Source organism: Balaenoptera ricei, chromosome 20 (genome assembly GCF_028023285.1).
Source record: "Balaenoptera ricei isolate mBalRic1 chromosome 20, mBalRic1.hap2, whole genome shotgun sequence".
In the NCBI taxonomy this organism is placed as follows: Eukaryota; Metazoa; Chordata; class Mammalia; order Artiodactyla; family Balaenopteridae; genus Balaenoptera; species Balaenoptera ricei.
Window position 1 is genome coordinate 19,542,074 of NC_082658.1, and position 13,148 is coordinate 19,555,221.

General features: G+C 58.0%; 2 protein-coding genes across 6 annotated transcripts in view; one reads left to right on the forward strand and one right to left on the reverse strand.

The window, feature by feature from the left end:
* RARA (retinoic acid receptor alpha) overlaps positions 1-3,487 on the forward strand; it is a 43,549-nt gene extending 40,062 nt beyond the window's left edge. For all 5 annotated transcript variants that reach the window (XM_059909023.1, XM_059909022.1, XM_059909024.1 and 2 more), the window contains 3 exons: positions 102-306; positions 1,127-1,285; positions 1,932-3,487. In XM_059909023.1, coding sequence (XP_059765006.1) covers positions 102-306; positions 1,127-1,285; positions 1,932-2,149 — 582 coding nt within the window. In that variant the 3' untranslated portion in view covers positions 2,150-3,487. The remainder of the gene's footprint in view (positions 1-101; positions 307-1,126; positions 1,286-1,931) is intronic.
* Positions 3,488-8,968: 5,481 nt separating this feature from the next.
* On the reverse strand, positions 8,969-11,012 carry GJD3 (gap junction protein delta 3). The gene is made up of 2 exons (XM_059907720.1): positions 10,939-11,012; positions 8,969-10,140 (listed from the first exon to the last, which is right to left on the reverse strand). Exon 2 carries the CDS (start codon positions 10,134-10,136, stop codon positions 9,261-9,263), a length of 876 nt encoding a protein of 291 aa, XP_059763703.1. The 5' UTR covers positions 10,137-10,140; positions 10,939-11,012; the 3' UTR covers positions 8,969-9,260.
* Between the last annotated feature and the right edge of the window lie 2,136 nt (positions 11,013-13,148).

A 13,148-nucleotide genomic window follows, 5' to 3' on the forward strand; every position in this document is an offset into this window, starting at 1 on the left:
CAGCACTGGTCTGGCTGCCCGCCAGGTGGTCCTCGGGGGTTGCTGGTGCTAGAAGTGCTGGGGGATGTGAGTTCCTGAACTCGAGAACCCTCTGCATCCAGATCCTGCGGATCTGCACGCGGTACACGCCCGAGCAGGACACAATGACCTTCTCGGATGGGCTGACCCTGAACCGGACCCAGATGCACAATGCCGGCTTCGGCCCTCTCACGGACCTGGTCTTCGCCTTCGCCAACCAGCTGCTGCCCTTGGAGATGGATGATGCTGAGACAGGGCTGCTCAGTGCCATCTGCCTCATCTGTGGAGGTGGGCAGGGGGCCTGGGTCTGGGGGCCAGGCCCAGGGTGGTGGTACGACCCCCAGAGCCTCTCCCGGGGAGAAGCTCAGGGATCATCAGATCAGAAAGGGACCTGTCAGACCCTTGTCAGACCCCTGTTAGAGGGGGAAACCGAGTCTCAGAGGAGCAGGGTCTGGTCTGCAGCCACACGGCAAGGGAGTCGTGATGGAGACCTGGATTCTGGTTCCCTGTTTCCAGGCAGTGCTCCTTGTAGGGGGCTTAGGAGTGAGGACTTGAAGGTCAGACCACCCAGGTTCAAATCCTGGCCAATGTGTGACCTTTAACAGGTTGCTGAACTTCTCTGAGCCTCTATTTCTGTAAAATGGGGGCAGTAATGGTCTTCCCCTCATAAAGTTGATGGGAGGATTAGGAGGTAATAAATAAGGCACAGTGTGCCCAGAATAAGACCCAGTAAATGTTGGCTGCTGTTATTATTTTATTATTATGAGTTCTACCTTATCAGGCTGGTGTCCAGAATAATGGGCAGGAGTGGGAGACCAGTCTCTGATGGCACTGCCATCAGAGTGCTGTTCAGGGATCCCACCTCCATGAACTGGGCTCTCAGGGCGACCTTTGGGCAACCCCTGTCCCCAGCCCCTCTTTGCTCACATTTGAGAGCCTCGTAGGGCCTTTATGTGTGGGGACCGCCCCCGCCCCTTCCCCGCCCCCCAGCAGAGAAGCTCAGTCCGTGGTCTGGGCAGGCATGCCCCCTGGTGGTCAAGGCTGGAAGTGCAGCTGTGTTCCTCGCTGGGCTAGGGCAGCGACTCAGCGGGCATCTCTGCTTCCTCAGACCGGCAGGACCTGGAGCAGCCAGACAGGGTGGACATGCTGCAGGAGCCGCTGCTTGAGGCACTGAAGGTCTATGTGCGGAAACGGAGGCCCAGCCGCCCACACATGTTCCCCAAGATGCTGATGAAGATCACAGACCTGCGAAGCATCAGTGCTAAGGGTGAGGCTCCCACACCTGGAGATGCCCCATGTGTCTGCTGGGGCTGGGCCCCAACACCTGGCCCAGGACCCACCGTCCATGTCCAGGGTCAGGCCTCCTGCATCTGAGCTGACACCCCACGTCTTTGTGCCCATGTGATGCCCCACTCACCAGACCCCACCTTGCCTAGGTGACCCCTGCTTGTGAGCCCCAAGGTGGCAGTGTCATCTTTGCGTGGGGGTTAAGGGCATGGCTCTGGAACCAGACTGTGTGGGTGTGTGTCCTTGAGCAGGTCAGAGAACAGCTCTGAGCCTCAGTTTCCCATCTGAGAAGTGGGGATAATGATGGTGTTTACAGAGTTGTTTTGAGATGTCAGTAGGAGAGTCCACAGCACACGGCGCATAGGAAGGGCCCAGTGTCAAGCCCAGGTGGTCTGACCCCAGAGCCTGAGTTTGGAACCACTTTGCCCTGCTGCCCCTCAGCCGTGGGGGCTTAGGAGGGCTGCCTTATGTCAAAGAGCTAAGCCCCGACTTCAGTGCATGGTGGAAGCTGATGTTGGTAGTATTGATCCTCCCACCCCCTCTACCCTCCCTCCTGGAGCCACACTTGCTTGTGGGGCTGGAGGAGCAGGGTGGGCATGCTGACCTCTGTCCCTCCTTTCCTGCAGGGGCTGAGCGGGTGATCACGCTGAAGATGGAGATCCCGGGCTCCATGCCACCTCTCATCCAGGAAATGCTGGAGAACTCAGAGGGCCTGGACACCCTGAGCGGACAAGCGGGGGGCGGGGGGCGGGATGGGGGCGGCCTGGCCCCCCCGCCCGGCAGCTGCAGCCCCAGCCTCAGCCCCAGCTCAAACAGAAGCAGCCCGGCCACCCACTCCCCGTGACTGCCCGTGCCCCGTGGACACAGCCCTCGCCCCGTGCCCTGGCTTTTCTCTGCCTTTCTACCAACCATGCGACCCCCGCCAGCCCTGCCCCCCACCCGTCCTCCCTTCCCTGGGGGACCGGAGGGAAGCGGCGGCGACTCTTCGGACAGAGGCCCGGGCCTGCGATGGACTGCCCGCTCCTGCAGATGTCAGGGCTGACATCGGGGGCAAGGACTGAGTGAGGACCCCTGGTCCCGGGCCTCAGGATGGGGCCCAGGGGCCTCGTGTTCATCAAGACACCCCTCTGCCCACCTCTCCACATCTTCATCACCAGCAAATGCCAGGACCTGGCTCCCCCATCCTCAGAACTTGCAAGCCATTGCCCCCCCGTTGGGGAACCCCCCTGCCTCGGTTGGTGACAGAGGGGGTGGGCCGGGGTGGGGGATTCCCCCTGTACATACCCTGCCGTACCAACCCCCAGGTATTAATTCTTGCTGGTTTTGTTTTTATTTTAATTTTTTTTTTTTTTGGTTTTGATTTTTTTAATAAGAATTTTCATTTTAAGCACATTTATACTGAAGGAATCTGTGCGGTGTATTGGGGGGAGCTGGATTCAGAGCTGGAGGGGGGTGGGTCCTGGGGGAGGGGAGTGGCTCAGAAGGGGCTCCCCCTCTCTAAGTCCCTGTGCCCCCTAAGCCCTCCTCCCCAGCCTTTTCCTCATCAGTTTTCTCTTTAAAACTGTGAAGTACTAACTTTCCGAGGCCTGCCCTCCCCTCTCCCTCTGCCTAACCACTGGGCGTGGACAGTTTCCCCGGCAACCCCTGGAAGGAGGGGGCTCCCCCAAGAGATGGGGCAGGGGCAAAGCAAGGGGGCCTCAGAACATAAAGGCGTGTGTTTCTCAGCCTCGTGTCCTTGGCAGGGCTGCCTCCCCACCAGAGCCCACATCATCGAAGCCCCTCCAGCCCCACCCCGCGCCCCGTGAAGGCGCTGGCCAGGGGGTCCGAGCTGCCCCTGCCCCCCAGCCTCATAGCCACCAGCACCGCCCGCAGGGCCCCCAGACACACACACACACACACAAACACACACAGTGGACAGACAGGCCGGCAGACACTTGTGGCCTGAGTTCCTCCATTTCCCTGGCCTACCCCACCCCCGTGCCCCCTCCTTGCCCCGCAGGACGGGCCTACAGGGGGCCCCCTCCCGTCACCCCTGCACCCCCGGGTTGGGGGAGCTGGCTCTGCCCTGCCCTCCTTGCCCCGGGGTTGGGGTCTCATCCCCCCAGAGCCCGCTGGTGCACCTGTTACTGTTGGACTTTCCACTGAGATCTACTGGATAAAGAATAAAGTTATATTTATTCTACACATGCCTCAGAGCCTCGCTGCCTCGCTGCCTTCTCTCGGTGTCTGGGCAGGGGCTGGGGGTCAGCTGTGGGCACTGGGGGGGGCCAAGCCACCTTTGGAGCCTGCCTTGCTGTGCTGGGATCTTCGGAGACCCTATGGAAGGAGATGGGCCTGCCCTTAGAAAGCCCTTGGTCTAGGGGCTTTCACAGCCCGTTAAGGACCCCAGTGTGGAGTGGGGGAGGGGAGAAAGGGAAAGACTGCCTGCGCCTTCAGGGAGTCCCCAGTCCGAGGGAGAAAGCCACCTCGGCCCTCAGAGAGTCCCTAGCCCTTGGGAAGCCAGAGGTTGAGTCTGGGCGGGGGGGGTCACTTAGTGGCAGAAGAGTTCTATTTTTGGAGTGACCACAGATGACCTTCACAGCAGGAGTGGCAGTTGGCATGGGGACCTGGGTCAGGGGCTCGTTGCAACCTAAGAAGAGCTCAGGATTGGGATGGAAACTTGGGAGGCCAGCCCTCTTGTCCCTCTGCCTCCAGGAAGAATTGTCCTGCCCTCCCCTCTCCACCCCTAAGCTCACTTCTGTGGGCAGGAGGCACAGAGGACAGACAGGTGACAGGGTACCTGGATGCTCCTGGTTGAGAGGATGGAGTGTGACGGGCCTTGAGGGTCCTCAGAAGCCAGTTTTCCCCCCCTCCTCCCCCACTACACATCAAGGCCCAGAGAGGGCAGTGCCCTTGCCCGTGGTCACACAGCAAGTTAGTGGTAGATCGGGGAACAGTACTAAGGGCTCCTACCTCTCAGCCAGGTCTCTTTCCTGTATCCCTGAAGCCCTTGAAGAAGCAGCAAGCACTGAGATCTTGGGGGGCGGGGGGGCGTCTGGGAAGGTGGCAGTGGCGGCTGCGTTTGGGGAGGGTTAGCAGGGCGCCTGGGTGAGAAGAGATTCCTGGGCGGGAAGAGTTCCTTCCACGGGGGTCCACCTGCCATTTCTACTTTAGCCATCAGGTGGAGCCAGATCCTCACTTATGTCACAGTCTGGCCCAGGCTGGAGTGGGTGCTGAGGACAGAGGCTCTCTTCCTCTAGCAAATATTTTCTAACAAACACTTTCTAACAGGTTTCTTTATGAACCTGACATAATTTAACATAACATACCAAACACATGCTTTAAAAAGTCACCATGGGGCTTCCCTGGTGGCGCAGTGGTTGAGAATCTGCCTGCCAATGCAGGGGACATGAGTTCGAGCCCTGGTCTGGGAAGATCCCACATGCCGTGGAGCAGCTGGACCCGTGAGCCACAACTACTGAGCCTGCGCGTCTGGAGCCTGTGCTCCGTAACAAGAGAGGCCGCGACAGTGAGAGGCCCACGCACCGCGATGAAGAGTGGCCCCCACTCACCGCAACTAGAGAAAGCCCTCGCACAGAAATGCAGACCCAACACAGCCAAAAATAATAAATAAATAAATAAATAAATAAAAATTAAAAATTAAAAAAAAAAAGTCACCATGCTGTCACACTATATTGTAAAGGAGAAATTCAGGGAAAGTACTGTGAATTTCCATGTGTCAATGCTTGGGCCCAATCATTGGGCAGATAGGACACAGTCCTATGCTTGCTTCTATTTTTAATGAACATTTGGATTTAAAAGAAGTAAGAGGGTCAGAAGCTATTCTGTACAAGGAGCCCAGGAAAATTAAAGAGTATGGGTGGATAAAAACCAATAACGAGGGCTTCCCTGGTGGCGCAGTGGTTGAGAATCTGCCTGCCAATGCAGGGGACACGGGTTCGAGCCCTGGTCTGGGAAGATCCCACATGCCGCGGAGCTACTAGGCCCGTGAGCCACAACTACTGAGCCTGAGCGTCTGGAGCCTGTGCTCCGCAACAAGAGAGGCTGCGATAGTGAGAGGCCCACGCAACGCGATGAAGAGTGGCCCCCGCTTGCCGCAACTAGAGAAAGGCCTCGCACAGAAACGAAGATCCAACACAGCCAAAAAATAAAATAAAATAAAATAAATTAATTAAAAAAAAAACCAATAACGAATAATAAAACCATGCAAAAAAAAAATCTCAAACTAAACCCTTAATGTTTTATATGTAAAACAGGGTCAGGTTTTGGGTTCAGGTAATTATAAAGAGGTTGTTCACTATGTAAATGTCAGTGGGACATTCTAAAGGAGTGTGTGACAATTCTTTATTGTGGGGGGACATTGGCATTCCTAGCCCCTACCCACCAAATGCCAAGAGGGTGCCCCTCATTGTGACGACTAAAGCAGTGACGCCCACACTTACAAAGCGCCCCCCTTGGGATAGTAACTTTGCTGCTGGGGCTTGAGGTTGCTCTGGATGGTTCATAGTTCACTGTAGAGCAGAGTTTCTTATCTACGGCACAAGCGACATTTTGGGCTATGATTTATTTGTTGAGAGGGGCCGTCCTGCACACTGTAGGATGTTCAGCAGAATCCCTGGCTTCTATCCACTAGTTGCACCTTCCCTCAAGCTGTGACAACCAAATATATCTGCAGACGTTGCCCAATGTCCCCTGGGGGGCAAAATCGCCCCCAGTTGAGAACCACTGCTGGAGTCTGGTCATCGAGGGCTGATATGTGCTTTGCCTATGGGAGCACAGGGCAGAGGCATTTAACCAGACCTGGAGCAGGACTCTTAAGGCTTCCTGGAACAGGTGCTCCCTCCCAGCTAAATCTCTAAGGGGAAGAGTTAGCCAGGTGGAATGCAGAGGTAATAAAAAGCTTCTGGTGATCAGAAACTATCCCCAGCTCTGTGTTTTAACAATTTCGGGTTTCGGTTGAAAAGGCAGAACAGGTGAAGCTGTAGAGGCTGGGACGGACTGGTCAAGGCCAATTCAGGATCTGGACTTGATCCTGAGGGCAATGGCAGTGAAGGATTTGAAGCCAGTGAGTGAGGTGTTCAGACTAGAATTGCAGGGGGCGGGCGCAGAGGCTGAGGAAGGGAGTACCCCAGGCCATCGGTGACTGGCTGACCCTGCGCAGCCTCTGAAGGGGTGGAGGAGAGTGGCCAAGGGGAGGAAATGCTTAGGTGGTAAAACAGGAGGACCAGGTGATTGATGGTATGTGGAAGGTGGGCAGAGGACAGGCTCTGGCCACAACAGACGGAGGTGGCCGGGGTGGATGGGGACCCCAGCCACTGAGAGGAGAGCTAAGGAAGTTGGGGCACCGTTTGAGTTACTGGTGACCCCCTCCACGGCCCTCACTCCACTCCTGCCACACCAGCCTCCTTGTTGGCCTCCAAGACCTCCAGCTTATTCCTGCCTCAGGACCTTTGTTCTTGCCATTCCCTCCAATGGGAATGCTCTTCCCGGAGAAGCTTCATGGCTGGCAACTTGCTATGTTCTGCTCCCCGTCACTCCTTGGGGGTGTCACTCTCTCTCCCCTTACTCTTTACACTGGCTGCTGGTACAGTCTATATTTATCGTCTGCCTTCTCCACCAGAATGTAAGCTTCACAGGGGCAAGTTTTGTTCACCACTGGAGCCCAACACCTTGAATCTGCTAATACAGCAGCCACTCGCCACAGGTGGAGGCCGAGTCTTAGATACGTGGCTGGTCCAAATTGCGATGTGCTCCAAGCGCAGAACACACACCAGACTTCAAAGACTTAGTACAAGATGAAGAATATAAAACATCTCCTCGATACTTTTTTTATATTGATGGTGTGTTGAAAAAATACTTAAAGAAAATATATTACTAAAATGAATTTCACCTGTTTCCTTTCACTTTGTAATGTGGCTAATGGAAAACTTGGAATTATATAGGTGGCTCACATCCTCTTTCTATGAAACAGTGCTGATCTTGCACACTGCCTGGTGTACACTATGTGCTCAAGAAGTATTTGTTGAATGAATATATATGGAAAACAGCTGGACATTCACATCTGAGTTTGTGTGGAAGGGTCCAGGCGGGAGACACAGAACTCACTGTAGGTGGAGGGACGGTGGCACGCACCGTGAGCATGGATAAGTGCTTGGGCCTGGGGAACACCTCCAGTTCCTCATCCAGAGCAAGTTTACTGAGCACCTACTATGGGCCTGCGAGGTGGAGAGAGCTATGCATCCAGCAGAAGTGCTGCCTTGGGGCCTCCAGCTCTGGTTTGGGGGTTGGGCTGTCTGTACAGGAAGGCCTCTATTTTCTTCCCAGGTGAGACCAAAAGGCAGGTAGGCATTAATTAGCTAGGGGGAGGGGGCGCTGCAGAGAGGGAAGCCGCTCCAGGCAAAGGAACAGCATGTTGAAACACTTAGAAGCAAGATTGGGTACCGTGCTTGGTAGGAACGGAAAATTTGGTACGGTTTGGGGCATGGCAACCCTGGAGAAGCTAACGGGAGGGGGCCTGATGAAGCAGGGCCAGACGTGCAGGGCTTCAAAAGCCTCGTTCCGGTGCTGGACTTACCCTGAGGACGGGGGAGCCCCAAGGACGTAAGTCGGGGGGCTATTTAGAAAGACTCCTCCAGCTGCTGTGTGGAGCCATGGCAGGAAAGCTGAGGAAGAGGCGTGAAGGAAAGGAGGACAGAGAGGAAGGACCAGGGACATAGAAGACTGGGGCGCTGGCAGCCTGCTCAGCAGGGTCTGGTGAAGCCCCAGAGGTGTGGTTAGATGGTGGCCCCTGGATTCTTCAGTTTGGTGCTGGCTGCTTATGGAGAGCATCCCCACTGGGGCGGTGAAGGAGGAAGAAGATGGGGGCAGAGGAGAGATAGGAGGGGAACAGGAGGCAGACACGTAGACAGATCCTTGTATTTCCCCGGGGGCGGGGGCGGGGTGGGGAGGGAGGAGGGGAAGAGGGCTGCAGGAAAATGCAGGGCCAGGAGCGCGTTCTGGGAGAGGTTTCTTCTGAGGATGTTTATGGACTGGGGTAACAGCAGCAGGGTGAAGAGGGGGAAGCTAGAAAAGAGTCCTGCCCTCTGACCCCACTGCCCACCCCCACTCCATCTCCATGAAAGGAGGGCCCAGCCACCTTGCCCAGGCTACAAGGTCGAGAGTGTAGATGGTGCCCAGACTGAGGCCTCCCCTCCCCCTCCCTTCCGGTGTGGGCTCCATCAGGAGGGCAGATCATCCTGTGATGCCCCTACAGGTAGGGGGGGAGCCACCGTGGCTGCTGCTGGCACTGGATCCTGGCCACTTGCACAGTGTGTGTCAGAGATCACACACATAGCTCACACAGGGCACACAGATGCACGCGCATACGCAGATCGCACACGGGGTGGGCCCACACACGCACAGAGAGCCTGCAGAGGTTGGTCATGTGCTTATGCACACGCGTGCACAACCAGAGCTCACCCAGGATATATGTGTGCATGCACACACACACACAAAGAGCTCACACAGGTTTTACGTGTGCTTGGGCGCCCACAGCTCACACCGTATGTGTGTGTACATGTGTGTGCACATACACAGAGGGCCCACACAGAGGCCACGCCTCAGTCTGAACAAGGAGAGGCCCCCCAGGGATGCTGGTATCACTGTTGTTTTTGTCCCCAGTAAAACAACCCAGGCTCCACCGGACCCTCCACTTTGCACTAGCTCTGTCCTCCTCTTGTCCACTTTCTCTCAGCCCTCCGCCTCCTTCCTTTTTGCCTGGATGACGGCACCAAGGACCGGCCTTAGTTCATTAGATGCCCCCAGCTTGGCTGGGAGCTGCAGATGCTGCCCGGCGGGCCATGTCCCCTGTGTGTCATCTGCTGGGCAGGGGACCCTGCGAACAGTTGCTGCAGAGCCGCTTCTTGCTCCGGGGTGGTGGGGTCTGGCCTCTGACCTCACCCCCGCCCCAGGCAGTTCTAGATGGCCAGGTCCTGGCGGACGGTGGCCAGCGATGCCTTGCTGCGGCCGCTGCCGCCCTCGCTGTCGCAGGCCGGCGCCCGGTGAGCGTAGGAGGGCGGGGCATAGGGGTCGGGCCCCGGGCGCCTGGCGGGCAGGGCGGGCGGCGGCGGCGGCGGCGGCGGGAGCAGCTGCTGCGCCTCCTCGTGCGCGCGGTTGCAGCGGTTGTCGCGCTCGGCCGCCTGGCGACAGTGGCCGGCGCGCGTGCGGCCCTTCCAGAGCAGGTGGCCCAGCTCGGCCACGCTGAGCAGCGCCGAGAGCAGCCCCACGGCGAAGTAGAAGATCACGAAGACGGTCTTCTCGGTGGGCCGGCTCACGAAGCAGTCCACCGTGTGTGGGCACGGGGCACCGGCGCACACGAAGTGCGGGGCCACGCGGAAGCCGTAGAGCAGCGCCTGGCCCGCCAGGAAGGCCAGCTCGGCCAGCAGGCGCAGCGCCACGCTCAGCAGGTAGCAGCGGCGCGCGCCGCGGCCCTCCGGGCGCCCCGGGGGCCCCAGCGACCCCGCCCCGCCGGCCGCGCCGCCCGGCTCCTTGCTGGCCCGGTGCACAGAGTAGATGACGAAGAGCACCGGGGGCGCCGACAGCAGCAGGATGTGGAAGAGCCAGAAGCGGTAGTGGGAGACGGGGAAGGCGCGGTCGTAGCAGGTCTGGCGACAGCCCGGCTGCAGCGTGTTGCACACGAACTCCTCCTGCTCGTCCTCGAACACGGCGCCGCCCACCGTGGCCAGCACCAGGATGCGGAAGATCAGCATGACCACCAGCCACAGGCGGCCCACGAGCGGCGACTGCAGCTGCACGGCGTCCAGCAGCGAGCCGAGGAACGCCCACTCCCCCATGGCGCTGGGGATGGACGCGCGGCGGGCAGTCAGAGGCTGAAGGAACGGGATCCCCAGCCCTCCGTGCCCGTCGGGGTGGAGTCAGTTGGACCTCCTCTAACTTCGAGGTGAGCCAGGGGGTCAGCCAGGCCTGGGTTTAACAGGGACTTTGTGGGAACAAAGGGCTTAGCAAGGGGCGCGGGGGCGGGAGGGGTTAGGTGATTCTCCACTACAGGCGCTGGGGAGGAGCTCCACCCTGGTGCTCTCGTCAGACACCCACGGGCCTGCTGGGTTGGACCCTGTGCTCCTCCAGAGTCCAGGTTGGTGGGAAAGAACCTTGGAGACCAGCCCCCCCCCCAACCCCTCTCCACCCCCCACCCCCCGCGGCCTCTGACTGCATTTGTAGAAGCGGAAACCCAGCAGCGCCCTCATGTGCTCAAGGATGCTTTCTGTGGGCAAGAGTGGTGCCCCAAACCCAGCTCTCCGTCGGGCCCAATTTGGTACCCCTGGGAGAAGTGGAGCCAGCAGACCCAGAAGGACCCACCTCCTTCTTTCTCTGCCCATTTTCCTGCCCTTTTTACTGCAGTGAACTGCTCTCAGAATTGGGGAGCGGGCACAAAGGTAACCCCACTTCCATAACTCTACCCAATGTCCTAGGTGTCCCCTGCCATCTGAGCCCAGTGTGGCAGGAATGCCGGCCCACCTTCTCTCATCTCCTCCCTGGTGTCCCCCTGTTTCCAGCCTCCCATATCTCCCGAGAACCTCCCCAACTCCCCCCACCCCTCACAGGTCCCACAGGCCCCTGATGCACCCAGACTCTCACCCGTATGTAACCACTCGCCCTGTAGCTGACGCTGGGATGTTAAAGCCGAGTAAAGGACCTTGGGAGATGGCTGGGACCTGTTCCTCCTGGTCCCTCTTTCATTTTCCCTTTCGGATTTTGCCGGGATGGATGACAAGACAGGATGGCTGAGAGGGGCTAGCTCTCCCCCTTCTCTTAAAGGGACAGGGTGACCCTGTTGGCTGGCTCCACCCCTGAGAACAGACCCAGGGCCACACCCCTTGCTGGGCTCTGCCAGCCTCCCTTTCCATCCCCTCACCCGCCCCCACCCCTCGGCTGTGTCCCCATCTGGAAATGAGGGAAGGGGTTAACCAGAGCTGCCTCTCTCTTTTTTAAAAAATAAATTTATTTATTTTTGGCAGCGTTGGGTCTTCGTTGCTGCGCGCGGGCTTTCTCTAGTTGCAGCGAGCGGGGGCTACTCTTGGTTGTGGTGCGCGGGCTTCTCATTGTGGTGGCGTCTCTTGTTGCCGAGCACGGGCTCTAGGTGCGCGGGCTTCAGTAGTTGTGGCGCGCGGGCTTCAGTAGTTGTGGCTCACGGGCTCTAGAGCGCAGGCTCAGTAGTTGTGGTGCATGGGTTTAGTTGTTCCGCGGCATGTGGGATCTTCCTGGACCAGGGCTCGAACCTGTGTCCCCTGCATTGGCAGGCGGATTCTTAACCACTGTGCTACCAGGGAAGCCCCAGAGCTCCCTCTTTTATTGAAGGAAGCCTATCACCAATAAATTCCCCCAAACTGGAAGGCCTAGGTCCACTATCAAGTGACTGTCCCCTCTGAAGGCCGTCTTCAGGGCTGGAGCGAGGTTTGCCGCCGGTGTTGGAGGCACTGGTATTTTAAGAGGCAGCAGACACCTGGTAACTCTCCTTCTAGCTCTGCCACTGCTAACTTTGGAGCAGTCACTCAGCTCTTCTGGGCCAGAGTCTCCTGGCTTGTCAGCTGGGGAGCCTGGGCCGGCTGACCTCCAAGTTCCCTTCTGGCTCTGCGTCTTAATGCTAAGGTCCCAGCCATGTTACAGAGAACAAAAAAGCCCGAGCCTGGAAGAAATTCCCTTTTGGAAAAACCTTTAAGTATCAAGAGTGTCTGGCTTTGGGACTTAAATAAAAGCTTTTGCTTCCTTCCTGCTTTTCTGTAGTTTCCAGATTTACTGTAATGAGCGTGTCATTTCATAATGCGAAAAATAAATAGAAAGCAAGGCTTCTTTTCCCCCATAAGGCTCTGAACTGAGTCACCTACTGCTCTAGGTGGCAGGAGAAGCTGTCCCATAGGGGAGGAGAGTTAGGATGACCAGTGGTGACCTGAGCGGCCAGGGAGGGGACACTCCCAGGTTGAGTGCTTGTTTGTTCCCTCTGCCTTTTCAGGAGTCTGCCCAACCCACACCATTCCCCTCGTCCACCTGTGCAGATGCTCCGGGCCAGGCCCTGCGCCCCACTCATCGCGCGAGTTAGCTCGCTTAGCCCTCCTGGTGAGCCGGCAGCAGGGCAGCTGAGACTCCGAGCGCTAAGCCACTTGGTACACTCACGCGGCAAGAAAGAGCAGCTCCTGGCCGCACGCCCAGCCTCACTGGTTCGGAGCCCATGTTCTTAAGCACATCGTGGAACTGTCCCCTCTCCAGCCTGGCTGGGCTTCCCAGGTGGTGTCCCAGGGCCTAACAGTCCTCAGGGCTTTGTGTGGGGCTGGTGGGGGCCATGCCAGGACTCCTCTTCGGTGACACTTTCTCTCCTCTCCAGCCATGGGGGCCTGTATAGTTTTTCATGGGCCAATGGGGACACCTGGCCTGATTTCAGGAAGGGGCGGGAAAGGTATCCTTCACCCACGCTGGCTCAGGGGCCCAGCCCAGCCTGGAAAAACCCTAGGTTAATGCTTGGGAGTGCTGGAGTTCCCTTGGGACTGGGCCTGGGTGGGGAGACACTGGCCTGGACCAAGTCCAAAGGAAAGCACATGCTGGGGCCCATTCCAAAAACAGGATGTGGCGTGAGGGCACTGCTGACCTCCCCATTCCCAGCCTCCACCTGCTTCTGGCTAAAGCTGCTCCCTGCCCCCTGCCCCCTGTCCCCCGGCCATGGGGGCTCAGGGACATACCTCATCTCCCCTGGAATGATCCCTGCCCTGGACGCATGGCCACTGCCGGCTCAGGCGACCAGCCCAGCCTGGAAAAATCCTCATCAGACCAGACCCATCTGCCCTTGGAGAGTGGAA